Raw genomic sequence first — 21776 nt, forward strand, 5'->3', positions numbered from 1 at the left:
ACAGCCAAGTAAAACTCCACTTATTTTCCGTATGGTATTACCAGGCTTGGTAACTGCTGCAGCATGCTGCAACACATTTAACTAACTGAAAACAGACATGCAGTTCTGGTCATTTAGTAAACCAGTATTTTTATACATGCTTGCTTTCTTTTTGGCCACGTGAAGTCTTGTGAAGATTAAAAAAAAACAAACAGAAAAACAGACACCTAGATACAGCTTCCTCTCAATTTATTTGGCAAAGTAGCAATTCAGACAGTTCACACAGCATTTATTCAAGCTCTTCAAATCTTCTGCATTTCAACTTGTCCTCTTCTCCAAGAAGTTTTTACTTCAGAACCATTGCTCCATCATGGAAGGGTTTCCATTTTCCAATTCCTAAATGCTAGTCCTGGATACTCCTTTCTGTCTCAGTATCTTGACTATCACCGACCCCTTCAGCAGAATGGGTGCACTAATCCCAACAGCCTTGGTCCCTGAAGTCTTACACCTCCTGAAGTGGTTCTCCCAAAAAAAGTTGCCGCCAGGTCTCAGCTTTATCACCTCTTTATCACCTCTTCCAAGCTAGGCTGGCTTATTACACTGTGTCCAGAGACAAGAATTTGGATACAGTTGAGCTCATATCTTTCATTTCACGGATTAAGTTAGCGAGAAGATGTAAATAAAGCTGAACTCAAACTGAATGATACAGTGACCAAAAGGTTGAACATTAGCATGCATCATTTAAGATATTTCACTTCAACACCAAGAACTAGATTCACAGTTGATTGTGAGTTAGTACAAATTTGTCAGACGCAAGTGGGTTTTTCTGAATTGTATATTCTAGAATACACGCTATATTAATTCCTTTACAAGATTAATCTTTGTGTATGTGCTCCCAGGCTGCAGTCAGATCAGGAGGTGGTACATTAACTTCCAAACATCTAAATAAATAAAGTGATACTTATTTTTTACACAGGAATAGGATGGGGCTGACCTTCAAAAGGAAGGTTATTTAAAATGTTCCTCTTTCATATTCAGAAGCCTTTGAATTTTAACCTTTATGCTTTCAGGTTAATCCTATCACAAAATTATTGCTGTTCCATCACGGAAAGTCAAATATATTTTTGCAGTGATTACTATGGGTTGTTTTATACAAGTTATTTTATTCTATAACCCTTTTTACCATAAAAAAAGAAAACAACGATAACATGCTGTTTACTTTAATTCCTGGTTGCTCAAATCTGAGCAAGATGACTCAAGACACACCTCCCCCCCTTCCCAAAGCAGCTCACCTTACTGTACTGCTTTGCAATTTGCTGTTATTTGCAGCACCAAAACAGAAAACCTGGGGCAGAAAAAAAGGTTTATAGCCTTCCACTACTCTTCTACATGAAAATTGAACAATTGCATCTCTATCTGTACTTAGGCGTCCAGGATTCGTTATTCCTTCTGCATGTATCATGTTTTCTTTGTATAGCAATTAAGAATTCACTTTCTAAAAAGCTAGAATTTTTCCTGGCTGCCCACAGTTAGAAAAATGAGAACATTAATACAGCAAATAGCTTTGCCAAAAGCAACTTTCTTTCAGAACCAAATTGGAATTTTTTTTTATAAATAATCTAGCAATCCATATCTCAGTAGTCTACTACATACTGATCCTAATCTTCCACACAAGCACACAACCCCCCTTTTGCTTTTAACTTTATTTGGCAAAGCAGCATTGCATGAACTGTTCAGTGATTGGGACACAGTTTACATCATATTTACAGAGTTAAATCCATGTGCATCACATCAGTTGTGAGCTATAAAGCAAAACAGAATTTCAAGACTCCATTAATTAATTTTAGAAGGAAAGGGAAAACCATGTCTGTTATATCCAACTTGAACAGCAATATTGATAAGAGCGGCCACCCACCTCTGATGTCTTGTTTAATATATACAAATGCCTGGTTTTAAGGTAATAAAGCAGCTGATTGTATCTACTACATGCTAGTCTATGACACCATGTCAAAAGCTTAAAAAGGAAGTTCATCTCCTTTTAGTAGCATCTAGCAGACATCAGAACACAGAAAACCTGGTATTACCTACGTAGTGTCGTAAGGTGCACAGAAGCAGTTTTACCAAGGGACACAGGAGCCGAGAGAAGTGAGTGTTCAAGCACCCCCATCAAAATTAGAGTTCACAAGCTATAGGTCTTTATCTGCAGTTTTGCAGAAATTCACTTTGATGAAAGTAAAATAAAGGCATGTTAAATAAAACAGTGCCCACATAAAACTTTCCACCATTTCTTTATCAGATTTGCCTTGAGCATCTAAAAAAAAAAAAAACCAAACACCACACTTTTCCATGCTGATAACAACAGTATAACGAAGTCCAAAACAAGCTGCAATGCTGTTGGTTTTCAAAAAGCTTTTAGAACTGGAGATGAGCAGTCCACTGTAACACTATGTTTGGATCAAGATGATGTAGCTTTTACAATTCATCCCTGTAGAAAGAAAACACATGCAGTTATGTTTCTCCTCCCCTTGGAAATCATATTTGAAAAGTTTTGATACTAATCAGATTACACTTAAGTGCTCAAGCACATCAGCAAAACTTCAGAAGTCTCTTCAAGCATTTTAGAAAAAAAAAAAAAACCCACACAACACGAAGGGCAAGAGCAATCCCATATCATCTCATACAATAATGTGACATATCATGAAATATGGGTCCCTCTATTTTACATTTAATGGATCATTTGCTTTAATGAACAACCCCTGCACCACACAGCTAGTTACACAGCTACCCGTCATCCCAACTCTGTTGGTTACATGCCGGCAAGAAACTGAGCCAACTTACTAGACAGTATTGGCAAAAAACATTCTCTGTAGCTGCCAGCTCTAAACTGGCAAGTTTAGCTTCAGCTGCAGTCTCTCAAGAAAGCTAGGAACACAATCTCTCATCAACGTCATGCAGTTTGTACCACCTATTTTATTTATTTCACAGAGAAGCTCGATTAGCTCCTGAAGGAACTATGCTAAATCAGGACTAGGTTATGGAAGGGGTGGGGGCGGGGTGGGGTATGTGTGCGCGTGTGTTAAAAGGAGATTCAGGTAGTAGAAAGGATGCATCAAGAAGTCTCTCTAAATCACTATGAGGAATCTAAAAGACACAGGTTTTTGTTCCTGCAGGACATTTAAAATACATTGAAACAGGAAACCCATAGAACCCATACTCCAACAGTGAAATTATCATATATTAGTGATTTGTTTAATATTTCTAAAGCATTAACTTTAATGCAAAAAGTCCATCAAATCTGAAAGCTGTGCACTGTGCCATTACGAATGCTGGAAAACTCAAACAGAAGTGTTTGCTTTTTTTTTCCGCAAGGCACAAACGATCTATAAACTCACAACAAGTTTGCCGCAATTTTTCTTTTAGTAGGTACATCACCCTCATTAGCCAAAGCAAACACTGTCTGAATTAAGCAAAACTTCACTAATGTGATTGCTGGCTCAATACACAGTAGTATTTCCAGCTATCATGCCAACTAACGCACAAAAATATAGTGCTACATGCACACAAGCAAAAGCTTTGAAGTTGCAAAGGCATTATTATCCTTCAGGAATCACATAGCATGGAATGACAGCATGCAAAGCATTTTAAAAGCAACTGAAAAGGCTGTTGCAGCTAGTGCTTAAATGACTAGTTTTCTACCTAATGCAGCTGGGATGCAAATCTTGTGATTTGTTATAATAAATATTTGCATTCTTTGCACTTTGCACTGCCTTCTAATAGTGAGGTACTAACCATACAGCTTCAGTGTTGCAGTAATTACAGAAAGCAGAAAGAAGCAAAAGGGAGAAGAACACATCTTGGCAGGGGTGAAGAAAAATCTGTTTATAACCAAAGGTTTGAAGTTCTCTATATTTGCCTATTTCACAGAAAGGGTATTTGCTTACTTTAAACAGATAAAAGTAAGTGAACATCTGATACTCAGTTTAAAAGGCAGTGCCAGTGAATTAGGACAAGTACTTCATTCATCCTTAGTGTTTCCAGGAGCTGCATCATCAGTTAATATCTACAACTTCAAAAAGCGTATGTAAGTAATGACTGCTATTGCTGGTTTAGTCTCATATGCCTAATTGCTGATATGATTTTCATCCTGATTCCTACCACATACTCTCATAGCTTTGTAGAAGCTTGGCCTTTTACTGTGACAAATAATTCTTAATCCTTTAAATCCAAGCTAGATCCTCACGAAATTGTAAGCCTAAGAAAAATTCCACATTTACTCTGAAACTATTAAACATGATAATTTTACCCAGCCAGAAACGTTGGCAAGGTTTTTGCATGATGTTGCTAAAGCATTTAATGTATTGAAGTGCGGTTTCTTTTCTTTTACAAAATGCTATTTGTACTTAGAATTCAATTAAGTGATACTAACATTTCAATGTTTTAATTGTTGGTATTTTGCATTGCTTTAAGCTATTCCTGACCAAATAATAACGTAAGTTAAGTGTATCCTAGATGTTGCTTTCAAAATAAAGATTTTAATATTCTGTTTATTAGAACATTTACTGTAGAAAGTGGATCAGCTTCCCGCAAGAGATTTTTCACTCACCTTCACTACTCATTAATCTAACAACAGCATGTCAGCCCAAAACAATCCATGATGTATGTGTTAAAATTATGCAGCATTTTTTTTCTACTGTTATGAGAAGCTGAGCTTGTATGTGCACGATTGGATTACACATAGACCTGTTGGAGTAGGTCCAGAGGAGGGCCACGAAAATCATCAGGGGGGTGGAACACCTCTCCTATGAAGAAAGGCTGAGAGATTTGAGGTTATTCAGCCTGGAGACGAGAAGGCTTCAGGGAGATGAGTGGGGCTTATAAGGGGGCTTATAAGGAGGCTTATAAGAAAGAAGGCAGCAAATTTTTTAGCAGGGCGACTTGCGACAGGACAAGGGCTAATGGTTTTAAACTAAAAGAGGGTAGATTTAGACTAGATATAAGGAAGAAATTTATTATGAGGGTAGTGAAATCCTGGAACAGGTTGCCCAGAGAAGTGGTAGATGCCCCATCCCTGGAAACATTCAAGGTCAGGCTGGACAGGACTCTGAGCAACCTGATCTAGTTGAACATGTCCCTGCCCACAGCAGGGGGCTTGGACTAGATGACCTTTAAAGGTCCCTTCCCACCCAAACTATTCCATGATTCTATGATTATATATATTATAAAGTTACAGAAAAGTCTTAGATCATCAGGTAGGTAACACTGCTCAGCTTTCCACCTACTGTGAACAGCTCGCAGACTTAAATACACATTGCAAAACAGCATCAGTTGATCTGAACTTCAGCTGTATGGATCAGAAGCTGCCAAGCTATGAAATCTACCAGGTTTCAACTACTGGTAAAAAACAGGACACTTGCCTATCCTCCCAGCGCTGAAAGATCTATCCTGCCTCAAAGCTTAAAAAGAGACTCAAAAGACGACTGCTATTTCCTTGTTAAAAATATCCTGTTGTCCTCTAGAGCCATAGGAAAGATCTACTAATTAATTTGTATTTTTCTCCCTTTTTCTGGCCATGACTATTTGCTGTGATTGCTACACAACTCGTAATTTCCCTCCACCTTCAGGTTTTAAGTCATCACAATAGTCCTTCTCAGGCCCTTGGAATTCTAGCAAGGGAATCACTCACCTAATATTGTCAATTGAGGCATCAAAGCACCTTTATAAGCTCAAGTTAAAGCAAATTTCAGAAGCCAGTAGCTTAAAATTACTATGCTAAAAATAAATTTAAGAAAGTTTGGAAGATTTTGGCTTACTAGTAGGGAAAACATATACAGGAATATTCCACATCTCCCATTGGGAGTATCCAACAACAAACTTATAAACACTCTCTGAAAAATCTAATAGGTAGCATTTCAGGTAAGTGTCAGAGTTCATTATGGAAAAAAATAAAAATCACAAGTCTTATCAACAATAAGAAATAACAAGTTTGGGATACAGGTAAGTCATGAAATTTTGCGATGTGTCTCCACCTCTTTGGTGAAAGGCATTCAAATTACATATTTGAATGAGCATTTATAAATTTATCTGAAATCTGTAACTCACTCTTTTTGTCCACTTTGCAGTGGATCTTGTCATTAGGCAGCATCTGACTTTCCCTTTCTGATACATCATTCATCTATGAAAAATATTTTGTCATTACTGATACTGTATTTCTAATTCATATTACGCTAAACTCTGAATTTCAGTATCTATGTAGTGTTGCAGCAACCAATTATTTCTCCCTTTGTAATTTTAAGGGTAACTACATGCAATATTTGGACATGTAGCATTTTAATCTGGAAAGATGCTGTTATAAAGTATTTATTATTTGCTACGATCAATCATCAAATTGAGAAAGTAGACTGAAATGACAAAGAAAAGGCATTTTCTCTGCAACCTATTATATCAGTTACATCACATGCATTTTTGCATAATACATAAACTTTAAATTTAATGTAAAATATTTTGTGCAGAGATTCTTTTTGCCACAGTAAACTAAAAACTTCAACCATAATCATTAGTCTGCATAGCCAAAAGAATTCTGGGCAAACAATTCCTGCTAATTTCAATGGAAATCAGACAACTAGCTCATCAGGGGCATCTGAAACACTGGATAAGAGTTTCTAAGCAGAAATATATTAAAGTATTTCCTAATAAATACATTTTCCAAAAGGGTGCTTAATCATGTTGTATGTAGAGATAAGTGGGATACAGTAACAGCCCTGGCCTAGTCATTGCATTTTTTGCTCAGGAAGGGTATACTGTCATTATAATTTTGTATTTTATCGGCAAATATGAATTTAGCATGACATTTATAAATAATTTCTACTAATGCAATACTTTAAGTTAAAAAAAGTAATTTGTTAACTTTTTAAAACAGCTGCCTGTTTGGAAATAAAATCCATGTTTGCAACAGAGACTCATTGCTAAGTATTCCTTACATTGTTATTCTCTTTAACTTGTCTCTCCATGTTAGTAGTAAGTGAACTCTCACAGAGAAGTAAAACCAGAGGGAACTGGTTTTACACAAGAACTGCCAATAAAGTAGCCAATAAGCTGTGTTCTCAACTGTGCGGCAGAAGAGGTCTTCTCTCCTCCCTACTTATCAGTAAGGAAAAAAAAAAACCAATTAATAATTGGGAATTTTTATGTGAAAGGATAAACATCCTTACCAGCATAGTCACATAAGTGGGCACCTACTGCTGGATCTCTGGCACACTAATCCATTTCATTTTGTACCAGAGATAGGGTTCCTGTGTATATTCTACTTCCAAATGTCTCATGGAGTCACATTTGAGGATTCCCACTAACGTCTGGAGCTTAAAAATACTACTGCAGCTGCACCCAAACTAGAATATTATGGCCTAAATTTAAAGAAATCCAACAATATTCACAAAATAAGATTCTTTATTTACCATCACAACACCAATTTATTGAAATCCAAGGAGTCTTTTCCTTCCACCTAGTCCAGATTCTTTTGCTAGAAGTTCCAGTTTTACATAATGAAGAATGATGCAAAGCATCTGAAGGTAGGTTTGACCTCCAACACTACTTGGGGATGAAGTCACTGTTGTGCTGTTTTGTAAAGAGCACCTTGCAGCCCTAGTAAGGAACTTACTAAATTCTCTAACATGGGAATCACTAAGCAAAACTTCAAGTGGCTTCTTTCTTGCCAACTGGAAGGTCTGCTAGCCTAGGAAAATGCTGCTGGCCTATTGATTGTATTTTTTGAAGGGACGCCAATTCTTAACATGATCAAACAGTTATCTGCATTAGGAATGAAATTGCATAACATAATGTAAACTAAGAGAATGACAAGCTAAACACACAGGATTCTTGAGCTACTCTAAAAAAAGATAATTGTTCAATGAATTTTAGATTTACAACAACTAGAGTCATACACTACAGCTCTTTATTACAGAAAGACTTAAAAGATGGTCTTTCAGAGGAGTCGCTAATTGATCTCTGCTTACAGGTCTTCAACAATTTAGCAAAGATAAATTGAAATCCAGGAAGTGCAGAAAAAATACCTCTTTCATCTCTGATGCTAGCATAGATAACAAATGTTGATTTATAATTAGGAGTCTCCTTAGCAACAGCTGGCTGACCATATACTTTGGACTCACCAATAAGGAAAAACAACAAAAAAGACAGATGTGACCTCCTGTAACGTCAGCAGTGCACTGGCAGTTATCCTTGAGAAGGGAATGGGAATTTCCTTCAGATCACAAAAAGGACAATTAAAAAACCCCCAAACATTACAAGAAGTGGACTTCTGAGATTTCCTTTAACAGAGGTTTTCAAGTCTGAACCAAATCTAAATGTACATAGCAAGATATACTACACTATGCCACTGTAGTGATCAAGGTAACCCTTCAGGCTAAGCACTTACCTTTTCTGATAACACTAATGTATATTTTTAACACTTAAATTAAGAATAAATAAAATCAAGATGTATTCCAGAAAAGAACAGAAATTGGTAAGAAAATCTGGGGAAAATAACTCCACAATACTCATGACTGAAGAAGGCCCAAAGACAATCTATTACTTCTTCCTGAGCTAGCACAAAAAACTGAGTACAAAGCTGCACGGAAGAGATGCAAAGACCTTAGAATTCTAGTCCTTAATACACTACACCACCTTCACCAGCAGCAAAGGATAACCACCGCCATTCCAGAAACCCTTCAATAAACACTATTTATAAGAACACACATTGCTGCTATGAAAAAACACAATTGCTGCTATAATCAGATCAGGTGGAAATGGAGAAAAATCTATAAAACCTCTCTGGAAAAAGGAAGGCTTAAGAAGAATACTTCTCTTTTCTGGAGTAAGCAGAGCATGGACTCCAAACTTGAATAAAGTCCACCACATTTGCCAAAGGAGGAAACTGACCACAAAGCAAGACTTCCAAAGCCTTACAAGAGGCAGGAAACCCCTCAGTACCACACTGAGGGAAATCCATTAATTTGCATAACAAATACAATACATCTGAATAGCAAGCATGCTTCACAAGCTTTGAACTAAGCAGTAACTCATTAAAGTTGTTCTAAGAGTAATTTGTACATGGCAGCTATACAGTAATCCAAGAAACACTGAAATGAGGTTTCAGGAAGCAGCAGTAATGCAAACTGCTTTATTTCTACTTTTTATGGACATTTTGATAGCTTAAACTCTAAGTATTCATTTATCACTCTAAATATTCCAAATCACAAGCTATACTCCAGAATATCAAGGGAAAAAAACCAAAAATCTAAATTTAGGAGTTATAAAGCTCAAAAGTTGTTTTCAGAACTCAGTACACATCTATGCACTTCATTAACTTGTGAATGCAGAGAATACATTCACAAGCGTTTTCTGCCAGGAAGCAAAACAGGACTGCTGCTTTGTTCATTCGCATACTAATGCCTAACATGGTTTAAGCTGACAGCTGTGTTATGTCTATGTTACTGGTCGTTCAATTCAGCAAATCAGAAAGTTTACCACCTCTAGAAAAGCCTTTAGAGTTTGCTGTGTTGGCGAACACAAATACGTCCCTATCAGAGACAGATGGCAGACTTTTAATAACATGTCTCAGAAAACTTTCTGAACACTACTCAACTACATTTATACTTCAGGGAAGAAGGGATTACCTTCTCCACTTTCTGCTGCTTGGAGGCTGAGGGAAAGTGCTCGCAAGATTATCTATGTTTCCCACAAAGGATTTTACAAATATTTTTCTTCATTTGTGACATTTCAGAAAAATAAAAAATGAACACCCAATTACCACTAACTTACAGGACAAAACAATATTTATTCTTAAGTAGTATTTTACACTTTACCCTAATTACTGGGCAAGCTGGTTATAAAAAGTTCATTAGAAGGGAAGTTTAAATTTAGTAAATACTGTGTTCAAAACAACAAATAAGAAACTTCAACACACCAAAAACTAAAGAAAACGTGTCCAAAAGAGACAAAGTGCAACCCATGCAATATTTTTCTTCTGCTTTTAAATTAACTCAGACTTAGCATAACCTCCTTTTGGTGATGTAGCAATGCAGATTGAGTCACTTTTCACGGTATGGAGGAGCAGAAAGCAATGACAGCAGCAAAGGCAGGCCTTGCAGTCTATCTGCTTAAAATTCACACCCTTTCACCTTGCGTGTGTGTGGAAGAAGTGGAACAGAAAATCACTTCCACCTGGACCACTGCTTCTCTTTATCTGTTAAAGGCACATATATCACTCCCATCAGAGGCTTCATTTTGACACTGCCATCTTCTAGTTTGTCATACTGTTCGAGCATCTGGTTTCCCCCTGCAGGACCAACTGGTAATATCAATCTTCCGCCAGGCTTTAACTGATCTATAAGCTAGAACACAACACAGAAATTAGAATGTAACCAGCCACCTCAGAGAAGATGGATCCTAAGTTTGTTACATTAGATTAATAGCTTTGCCACAATTTATCTATCTACTATTATGCAGTAGATAACTACTTCAATTAGGAAAAATAAAAAATGCACTGAAAATGAGAGTATCACAACAACATGGTACAACAACTGGTATTACAGAAAAATACACAATAATTTCATATAATTCCAAAAGAAGGTAAAATAGTAATTGGATTAACTGGGTTGTTTGCAGTTTTAGTTTCTACATAAGAGGGGAAAAATATGTAAATCACAAATTATTTTTACAGTAGATTCAATCTTTTTAAACTGCCAATTTTAACTTTGATACTTATTGTGCATCAGTACAGGCCCACTGTCTAACATTTTTGGGGTAATCATCTCCCCTTAAGCCCTCAGAATAAGATTTGAGATTTGTAACTTTTTTATTTATCTTCTTGGAATAATTTTGAGTTTTCTACAATACACTCACTACCCAACAGCTGCTCTTTCATTCTATGAATGGAACATTTTATGAAAGTAGTCTAAAATATATGAATATGAGTAAGATAAGTTACAAGGAAAAGAACATGTGAGAGAAATGCTTGGGGGTTTTTTGCTTTCATAACTAAAGGAGGAGGCTAATCTCAGTAGTCTCAAGGAAAATTCAGTACTTCTCAGACGCCATGAAAAAAATCTTAATCCCTGTTACTAACAAAAGTTATAATTAAGAACTGTTTCATTCACTAATAAGCTTTAAATTACCTTTTTAATCGTCATCTGTCAACACTTTGCTGGGAACACCCCCCAACACCCACCCCAAACTAAAACAAACAAACGAACAAAAAACAACAGCCAATGTTTGGAAATGTCTAACCTGTCTATAGCACCTCAAACCTCCAGTCCTTCATTATCCCTCATTAAAGTTCAGATTTAAAAAAACTTAACTGGTATCTAGCACATCAAAATCATGCTATATATTCCCATTCACCTGATGAAAGGAAGAGGAAAAAAGAAAAATCTTATCTGCAAGAATGGACTTAATGTATGCACACTCTAAAGTCCCTAGTTACTTTTCTGCTTCTCTAGTAAGAACTGCCCTGTATCCACTCTGAAAGCTACAAACACATGGCATTGTCCGTATTTCCAGCTGAGCACGTTACTTTTCCAACAGGCTCAATGCCTTGGAACCTGGGAAACAAATACTTAAATTTTGTAATTCAGTGTTTGATAAACCAAATTAATTCATTAAATAAAATGCTCCAGTTCATTGTTCTAATAGAGGGTTGTGCACAAGTCATTTTAAAATATGTTTATTTAGAGGACAGTTATTAGAACATACAGCTTTTGGAAACCAACAGCAAGCCCAATTATAACAGAAACAAAAACCCCACACCATACAGTAATACCACCCTGCCCACTGATACTCCCACCAGTGCAAGTCTACCAAGTATTTTACATATATATGTATGTAAAATGTTCTTTACAGCTAACAGATTACTGAATCACATACGTAAAACAAAGGCTTACTGCTTGGGGCACAACTGGTGCTGCAGCTCCTACATGAATCGCATCATAGGGAGCTTCTTCTGCATATCCCATTCTTCCGTCTCCCACTGCAAGAAAACACTCTTTTTTTTTTAACATTTTCAAAAGGAGTGGAGAAAACACCTGATCTGCCGTATCTATAGGTAGATAAAAGGCTATGCCTAGTTTCTTCTGCTTGAGCAGTAATAACATGATGAAGTCAGTTTAAAAATATTAACACAATTGTAAAATAGATGCAACAAAACACCCTCATACGTACATACACACACTTATAAAAGATATGAAATATTACTGAAGCACCTGAAATCAAAGCATGGATTTATAACGAAAGTTCTTGGAGACACACGGTCCACCCAGAAAAGATACTTAAGTATATATGTGCCCTACCATTCCAATGCAGGTGACTTTTCCCCTCATTTACACTCTTAGAACATACGCTTTGCTTTGCCTTGCCTTCACACACACACCATTCCTAAATATAATGCAACTCATAAGTCTAAAGCATTAAATCTCAGAAGCACATATCAGAAAACTCCAAAGGTGAGGAAAAGACAACACAAGTATTCACATGGACTATACATCTATATAGTATACATGTATACTATACAACTGCACTACCAGTTGGAATCAAAGTCCAAACCTACACTCATACATTAATGCAGTACCCCTTTGACAGCAGATGGGTCTCACTATCCTTCCTGCAGACAATTGCTCGACTAACACGGATAGCCAGGTCAGACCTGTGGCTGAAGCTCCAGGTGGCTGCTTGGAAGATGTTAGAAGTAATTAAGTTACTCAGAGGGCAACCGATGCAGCTTCAGCTGTGGTAGAGAACTCATAGAGAAGCACACTCTCACAGGTGTCTCATACCATCCCAGTTATGCAGGATGAAAGGGGAACAGATTGGTTTTTTTAAGCCACTGAAACGTAGCAAACTAAACTAGACCCTGAGTTAAGTTTTGAAAGAAGATTATATGAATGTGGTATCCATAGTATTTACAAGAAACCAACGGGAAATTCAGAGCAAGTTAGGCAAGCTCTCTCTGGAGTTATTTAGGAACAAAAGAAGTAGATGAGGCTAAACTATCCATAAATTCCCCCTCAGTGGGTGCAGAAGTCCCAGTGATCAGTCAAGAAGAAAAAGCAAGGAGACTAACGAACATAGTCTTCTGCTCAGCACCAAGTAGTTGTTTGGGGTTTCCTGTCTTCAGACTGAACTTTGACTTCTGTGCAATCACTATTATCATGGGTTAATTAAAAGGCTGAATAAGTCAAAAGTAGTTCTAAGCCCACGCCAGAGACTGAAAATTTGTCAATTTTTTGCCTTCCAACAACTCACAAGGCAGGAAAAATACATGGTGGCCATAGCAGGTTTCATTTTGACCTCAGTGATAAGGAGGGCCACTTGGACAGTAACAACAGCCTCAAGTATCCAAGAGTGTACAGGAAGATCTGGACAGCTCCTTGAAACGATTAAAATTGGGGAGTTTGTCATCTTCTATATTAGGTCCTGGAACAAGACCCTGCAAGGACTTTCTACACCCAAAGCTTAAGGACTATAAGAAGAGAGCATGGTTCCCCAGTAGCTGAGAAGCCCCTTAAAGCTCAGTGACTTATTTTCTCATATCATCAATTCTGACCAGCACAAGCTCCAACCAAGGGCCACAGGCAGAAGCTGCCAAGCAAAGACTGCCAATGCTTCAAGAGAACTCATGCCTATCAATCACCAATTCCACTAAGTCAGCTTTTATTACTGTTGCCAATAATGAACATGAAAGTTCCGGTATTTCCAGGGTTTAATCTCTCTGACTCGGCCAAAGTGGGTTCTACTAGAACAACCACTTCAATGCACTTTGTACAGTGCTACTAAGCAAATATACCTCCTCTAAAGAGAAAGTAGTGATACGTTACTCTATCAACCCACTGTTCCATCAGAGAAGGCAACGGAGAAAGACTTCTTTAGCTCAAACATACAATACTGCTTTGAATGATATTAGTTACACAGGGAGATAAATCCTCATTCCCTAAGATGCAGTAGTAGGCATTAGAAGCAGTGATCTCCAGTACTGTTGGCAAAAGAGGAAGATATTGCCAAGCTGAAGAAACAGCTGTGAAAGAAACTGCTAAGTTGTCTTCTGAAGAACACATGTATTCTGAGACTTAAATGCACCTTGTGCGTGCCCAGAGAAGTCCAAATGAGACTTCTGCACATCTTATCACTTCACTGACAGGGGTAAAAAGGACCCAAAACATCTAAACCCTTTGCTCTTAGAATCAAGAGTCCAAACCAAAGCTACCATCTTCAGAATCAGCACACACACCAAAAAAAAAAAAAAAAAAAATCATGTTCCTTTATATGCATCAAGCACAACATGGCTCTTCCCTTTTAACATTCACAAAAATTTTCCTGGCTACAGCAGTCAGGTATATATCCACCCACAATGGGAACATACTTTTAGATATCCAGAAGATTAAAAAAAAAAATAAAACACAGAAAACACACACAACAAAAAACACACGTTAAGTTGGCATCCATATATTCAATGTGATACAAATTATTACATTATTCAATGTCCAAGGGGAAACAGCAGCCCAAATTTTGAGCTTGTGCTTACATCCTGAACAACATCACTCATCCTACTGAGATCTCCAGTTACGTGCAGCCTGCTAATGAAGGAATCACAGTGGTGGGTGGCAGGTGGTGATGAAGGGGGAAGTAGTGTCAGGACATTCTGACATAAAAGGGGTTTGTAGCTTGTTTTTGAACCCAGACCTGATCTGCTGATCATGGTACTTAAGCCTTCAGTGTCTCTGTGCAGACCTGTTTCACACAGAGTTGTAGCATGAACACAGAAACAGAAGAAAACAACTTCACTGTGGTTAGAATACCCTCATCCCCTCTGGCTATGTCTGCATCAGCAAATAGTGCAGTACAATAGAAGCAGATCTGTACAGCAAAACAGTTTTTGCTGAGAACCTGATGTCCATGCAACATATGCATTTCAGAATGATCGCTCTGGTCTAGTTCTAGTCTTACTGGCTTAATATCCATTAACATATCAAACATATTTGGTTGCTTCTCAGAGCACATAATCCAGTCTAGTTTCACTCAAAAGGAATCAAAGTTTGTGCTCTCCAGGAGTAGTCTCATATGAGCCAAAGTGTGGTAAGTGGAAGGAGTTGAGAGATTCACCTCAAAGTCACCCTCCTGATTTTAAGAAAAAAACAAAACAAAAAACAAACCCCACAAACTAATATAGATATACCCTAAGTATACCTACCCCTGAGTTCTCAGTGCAGTTCTATTACTGAGACACCCCAAAATAATGTTGATGCTTCTGAAATGCAGTTATGGCATATCTGAGGTGTGACAAAGCAATGGAAAAATGTTTGAAGCATATCTGTCAAAAGCCAGCAACTGACTTACCTAGTCTTAATTCATACAGTTCCCATCACCAATCAACTCTGGGTTTTCAGGGGTTTTTTGTTTGTGTGTTTGGCAGTGGGGTGTGTTTGGGGGTTTTTTGTTTGTTTAAAAAACAAAACAAAAAATCCAAAAAAACCCCACAGCTCTGTTTGGATTCTAGCTCCAAAGAGCTCCCAGGAATCCACCACAGTTGAAACATTCTTCTTCTCCACCTAATTCACTAAAGTGCTACTTGTCCATCTGTATTTTTTTTTAAATGTACCTCAAAACAGAACTATTCAGAAGTCTCTTAGTCATCCTGCTACACAGTCGAACATAATATAGATGATGATGTTTACTTAGAATTCTAGACTCCTAAGAGCATGAGAGTTTGTTTCAGGTATAACCAGAAGCCTAAGTCCAAATTGCTCTTGTACAGCAACAATGGAAATTATCCCCCCATTTCCCTCTCCAGCCCCAACAGTCTCAGTGTAACTTCTTTTCCCAGAAAGTTTAAGGCATAAATGTTCTCAGTGAGGGATGCTGCATTTTATACACGTGTACAAGTACTTGTATTTGATCAGCTTATTTAAAAAAAGATTTACAAAAGTCCCTCATTTGGGGGGAAAAAAAAAAAAAGACCAAGAGTCAAAATGGTAATTAAGAGCCAAACATCACACAACAGTAATTTTTCCAAGCACTCTTGTAAGAAACCTCAAAATAATCCAGACCTTCAACTTCTTTTTAAACTTAACGAACAGAATGATAGTGAAGGGAATGCTTTCCTCCTGCCAGCTTTGCATCTTCTTAAAAAAAAAAAGCATCTTTTTCTTTTTAGTCAAATAAGTATTATTTAAAATACTTTTCCTTGTATAATTTTAGCATTATTTCCTCTCAGTAACTCTGACTGAATCAAAGTAGTTTGCTGTCAATTAATCACTACCCTAACATACAAAAACTATTAATTTTAATAACAAGTGAAATAAACTTCAGTGATGCATACAGGCAGTCTATTACTTTTTCCACTCGACTCTGTGTGTACAGCTTTCTCAATTGCTATATCAGAAGTATGAAGGCTTTGTTAAAATGCCCAAATTTAGATGACAGTACATTTATTCAAGAAAAGTTGTGCATTCAAACCCAATTTTAAATAGCAAATTTAACATGACAGACCTTCAACATGTAAAGTTATTTTCACCAAAAACCACTTCCCTGTTAAGCTTCTCTAATAGAATGATTACATATTCTTTAAGATTACCAGAACTCATATTCTCAAAACTGTATGAAGATGATATTTTTCAAAGGCCTAAAGATGACTTGGATTTTTAAATTTTCATTTGGCTCTTCTTTCTTTGGTTTAACTTCTTAAATTAAAATTTTTAATCACATCCAATTCCAGTCAGTTTCAACCAGCTGCTAGAAAGAATATCAGTTTAATTAGTAAGTATATCAGTCTGATGCTCACCAATCAGTTTCACTCTTCCTGAAGACAGCAATGTGGGATCATCTTTTTTGACATTATTTATTGAGTCATCTACTAGTTCTTTGATATGATCAATTCCTACAACTTGTCCTTTGGGACCAACCTGGAATAAAAATATACAGTTGAATAATTTCTGCTAGTTTTGTTTTATTTATAGAATGAGTATTTCCATCTCCTGAGCCCATTTCTCTAAAATAAAAACAAAACCAGTAAAGTGGTAGTATATTTTCCCAATGTTATTAATACTACTGCTTAGAATGACACATCCTGACTGCTAGAAGCAACTGGTAATTAAAGTTTGTCAGTACAGTCTTATAAATGCTTGTTACAGTGATCTTTTTGACATGTGATTCAATTAAGTTATACTATTAGTGGAGATTTCTTCTCTGAATTTTTAAAAGTTAAATTTGATGAGTGTTTGCATTACCTGCAATAGAAAGTAACAACTTCAAGGACAAAACTAGAACTAATCTCCTTTCATGTTGTATAAACTTACTTTAAGGTTTTTCTAGAGAAGACCTTACTTTAAGGAAAATAGTAAGTCATGCATTTTGTTCTAAGTTTTCTCAAGAATCCTATTCTTTCAGAAGCAAACGCAGCAATTAACAGTCAGGGACAAACTACTATCCACCTACCCTTGCATTCATGAATCTACTTTCAGATTTACAGCTCTCTTCCACAGGAAGAGTGGAACTTTTGAGAGCTTGTAACTCACAAGAGGTCAGAAAAGATCTGTGTATCTGAGGGGAAAAAAGGCCTACTAACAAAAACTTCTCCATTACAGGTATTTTTTCTGGAATTGTGTCTGTATTCTGGAAAAATTATTCCAATTTTGGAGAGGAGAAAAAGAATCCAAACCTTAAAATCTGACCATTTTTAACAGGATCCAGCTCAAAGAACACAATGGCAGAGTACGTTCTAGCAGCCCATGTTGTCATACAGCTTTGTCTTTGGACGCATTTGAATGCATTAGTCATGTTTCTGTATCTTACATTTTAACGTTGCTAAGACATGGAAAATTAACAACTGTTATGGACAACATGGGGTTTTTTTTCTGTTTTATTATGGACAAGTCCTACGTTAAAAACATCCGAAGAGCAGTGTTATCTCTTCTTCTTCAAGTGGAAGATCACCAGCCTAGCCTTTGAAACAGAGCAAGACACATGGCAAGTTTTCACTATGACAACCACAGGTTACTATTTGGAGGAATGCCTGGCAGTCGGTTGTACCAGAAGCCGGCAAAAGATGCAGTGTAGTCCAACAAAGGGTAACTTCACAGAAATTAAAATTTAGCAAAATGGTCATAGCATGAAATAGCCTGATATAAAGTAAGACGACCTCCTGCTACACGTCACAGTCTGTTACGCTATTTCTGAGCCCTCATCAATTACCTCTGTCTATCACCCTGGAACTTTGAAGTGTGTGCAATCGAGACAACAGCAAAATGGCACAATTTTTGGGATCTCCATGGTCTGTTTGGAATAAAAATCTACCCCACTCTTTTTATAATTCCAGTACTTACAGGATGAAAACTACAACTAATTTAATTTGCCAGCAACCTTTAAAAGTGAATAAACTTATTTAAATTTTTATGCTATGTAGATAATTTTATCACAGCAGTTTAACATGAAAGCCCAAATAAAAATCTTAAAGATGCTTTACTAGTCTAAGTGAACATAAAGCTTTCCCAGAAGTACCACAAATTAGATTATCATCATAGGAGTAAAGCTGTCATGACATCAATGTGCACTCAGGTACTTGTGCCACAAATGCGAGCTATTCATTCTAGATCTCAAGTAGACTGAGAAGCAACCTCCACATGATCCAGTAAGCACATCCCCAATTGAATTTTGATAGCAAAACACTTTACCACCACTCCCTATAATACACTTCTCTCAAGCTTTTGTTACTGTTAGATAAAACTTTACAGAGAAAGAAAGTCAGAGCAGTGCATATTGTCTTATCTACATTCATTCAAGTGGATGAAACAAGATCCATATTGCCCAGTAATAATATTATCAAACAAAACAAAAGTATTTATCTAATCTTTCACAAAACACATCTCCGTAAGGCATTCCACAGCATACCACCAAGGAGGATTCAGAAGAGGAACAAGACATTCATATGGCAACAAAAAGATTGTGTGATTAGCTTCAGCAAAATTGGAAAGGGATTTCCTTTCTGCGGTAATTCTGACTTCCCTGCAGATGTTTTCAGCTATTTTTATATAGCTGTTTTGAAAGAAAAAAAGTGCAAAACCACATCTTATCACGTCTTATCTAAAATGGCTATTCCTCTATGCATTCATAACTTTTTAGTGAGAAATACATACAACTTTGACAAAAGTTTTAACACTTGCAGGATTGGAGTTCCCATGCATACTACTAACACTTGATTATTGACTACCAAGTTAGACCAAAAATAATAGGTAGAAAGTTGAATAAGTGATATTTAAGATTTTCTCTAAACTGCAGTTTGGTTAACTTATTTCAACTACAATTTTTTTTATTTTAAATATGGCAGCTAGCACTTAAAAAACCTAAATACTTTTGCTAGTGCATTGCCCAATCCTAAACATTCTCATCTAATTCTTAACACAGGAAACCAGAAGCAATTGCAGACTCAACAGATCAGTGCTTGAAAACGGAAAACTAAGTAGCAAAAAAAAACCCATATGAGAATTAATCAGATGCATCACCATATTCCAAATTAACTTCTCAGAAAGGCAAAAAAAGAAAAATCTAGTTGGCAGTTTAATGAAGGTCTCTGCTAGTTATAACGCAATGATAAAGTCCTGGAATGGAGAAGGAAGAACTAATTATATTCCACTAATAACTTAGTCTGACAGTACTGTAGTTACAGCCATCATAAAACAAATTTTTTCATCTGTTTTTCCTGATGTAACACGGGGTAGAACCATAGAGAGTTCCTTACATACAAGTTGAACAACCCAGAGATTAAGTTACTTGGAAAAGATGTAAAAAGAATATAAATCAATATCTAACTTAGAAAAGATTAAATGGATACTTAAACTGATGCTCATGCAATACAGTAACAAGAAAAAAAACAAGTTAAATTCAGAGACAATTTATATACATACAATATATTTTCCTATGGAAATAGGATTCTTTTAGGTTTCACTAAGCTCTCATCATAGCAAGAAGACATGACAATTATCACAACGAAAACATTCATAGCCACACAAGACAATGTAAAAATTGGGCTGGACAAGACAAACATCTCCTTCCTTCAAGCTATAAAGCAACCACTAAAGTGTAATCAAGAAAAAAACCCTCCCCTCCAGGCAGTTTCTTTACCACCACATGATCTACTGGATTCTTTAACTCAACCATCTAGTATCAGCTAGGGTAAGAAATGGGTACTAATCATACCCAGGAGAGTAAATTATTTTCTGTATAATCTACATCACTCCACTGTACGAAGGATGCTCTTCCCCCCCAGCCTTTAATTCAGAGTTATGTTGCAGTCCAAGCAGTTCTGATAGTCAAGTGATTAAACTAAATATCTCACCATTCGCGAAAAGCATGCTGTAAGGATTCCACTTCCAGATCCTACATCAAGTGCTTTGGCTCCTTCATGTAACTGATCAGACAGAAGTTCAAGAGCATATGCATGCTAAGAGAAGACGACAGAGACAGAAAATTTCAAAATTACCCAATATATGTTCATTTCTTCAGTGATTTTGGGCAATGCACTGAGGATTTATGTAAGAAATTTCAGAATTATTTTCCATTACAAAAAAAGGGGGGAAGTTAATTACATGATATAATCATTGCTATTTCATTGCCTTCAACAAATTGTGTGTGTGGGTTGGGTTTTTTTTTGTTTGTTTTGTTGGGGGTTTTTTTTTGGTTTTTTGTTTGTTTTTTGTTTGGTTTTTTTTTTTTTTTTTTTTTTTTTTTTTACTATGTATAGGTATAAACTCATCTGACCGTTCAAGCTTCTAGCACACACTCAGTTTAGATATAGTTATTGGGAGAGACACCATAAATCAATTTAATTCTCTTCAGGTCTGGTGGTTCTTACTGTTCCAGCAGCATATGGCCCATAAAGAATTTAGCTTATCATTACGCTATATACATTGGAATATGCTGGGACAGAGGCTAGTTAGGAAGAAGGCAGCTCTGGAGCATCATCGAAAATGGCTATTAAAACTACCTCTTGTATTACCTGCACACTTGCTGAATCAAAGAGCAGGAAAAAGAGGTTGTCTTTATCAAAGGCTGATAGCCAGGCTCATACATGAAATGTAGTAGGCTACAAACACACTTCATGAGCAGTTTTGCTTTCCTACGTGGTGGACCAGTACACACAAACTAAGCTTAGGTCACACACTAAAAAAACCAATTCATTCTTTAATGTTTCAGAGATAGCCATTACCACACTCTTACCACTTAATCCACCACACCCAGAAAACAGAAATAATTAGAACATTTATTGTTAACATTTGCTTAGATGATACATTTCCTTTTTGCTCTAACACTTCATATACTACTAGTGCTAAGCATAGGATAATTCAAGGATAATGACTTAGGTGAGTTAAAACTTTGAAAACGTAACTAACACTTATTTTCTCACTTAGCCACAGTACTCCTTTCTCTGTCTTTTCTGGAATAAAATCATTAATATTTCTATACGAAATTCCTGATTAATAACTAGGTAAATTCTAACCCAACTAGGTAGTTTTTAGTTAAGAGGAGCAAATTTACTATGTTTTGACACTTTCCAAACATCGCAAGGACAAAATATATACTTCTATTCATCCTTCATCTCAAATAAAGAAACACAGAAAAATTATGTCTGTGCTAGATTTATGTACTGAAATCCCCTCTTAATGCTCAGTCATGAATGCCCTGGTATCAAACCACTTGGCAAAAAAACCTGCATCTCAGTACAGTATTTTTTTCTTCCTGTCCAAAGAATTAAAGGCATTACA

At 36.5% G+C, this 21776-nt stretch overlaps 1 protein-coding gene across 4 annotated transcripts in view; it reads right to left on the reverse strand.

The window, feature by feature from the left end:
* Positions 1–211: 211 nt before the first annotated feature.
* The window catches only part of PCMT1 (protein-L-isoaspartate (D-aspartate) O-methyltransferase), a 35976-nt gene continuing 14411 nt past the window's right edge, over positions 212–21776 (reverse strand). For 2 of the 4 annotated variants that reach the window (XM_075146189.1, XM_075146187.1), the window contains 5 exons: positions 20351–20455; positions 16802–16922; positions 11913–11998; positions 10195–10364; positions 212–2464 (listed from right to left, as the gene is read on the reverse strand). In XM_075146189.1, coding sequence (XP_075002290.1) covers positions 2452–2464; positions 10195–10364; positions 11913–11998; positions 16802–16922; positions 20351–20455 — 495 coding nt within the window. In that variant the 3' untranslated portion in view covers positions 212–2451. Of the gene's footprint in view, positions 2465–10151; positions 10365–11912; positions 11999–16801; positions 16923–20350; positions 20456–21776 lie in introns of all 4 variants that reach the window. The other 2 variants (XM_075146190.1, XM_075146188.1) reach the window with 1 other exon arrangement.

This window comes from Calonectris borealis, chromosome 3 (assembly GCF_964195595.1).
Source record: "Calonectris borealis chromosome 3, bCalBor7.hap1.2, whole genome shotgun sequence".
In the NCBI taxonomy this organism is placed as follows: domain Eukaryota; kingdom Metazoa; phylum Chordata; class Aves; order Procellariiformes; family Procellariidae; genus Calonectris; species Calonectris borealis.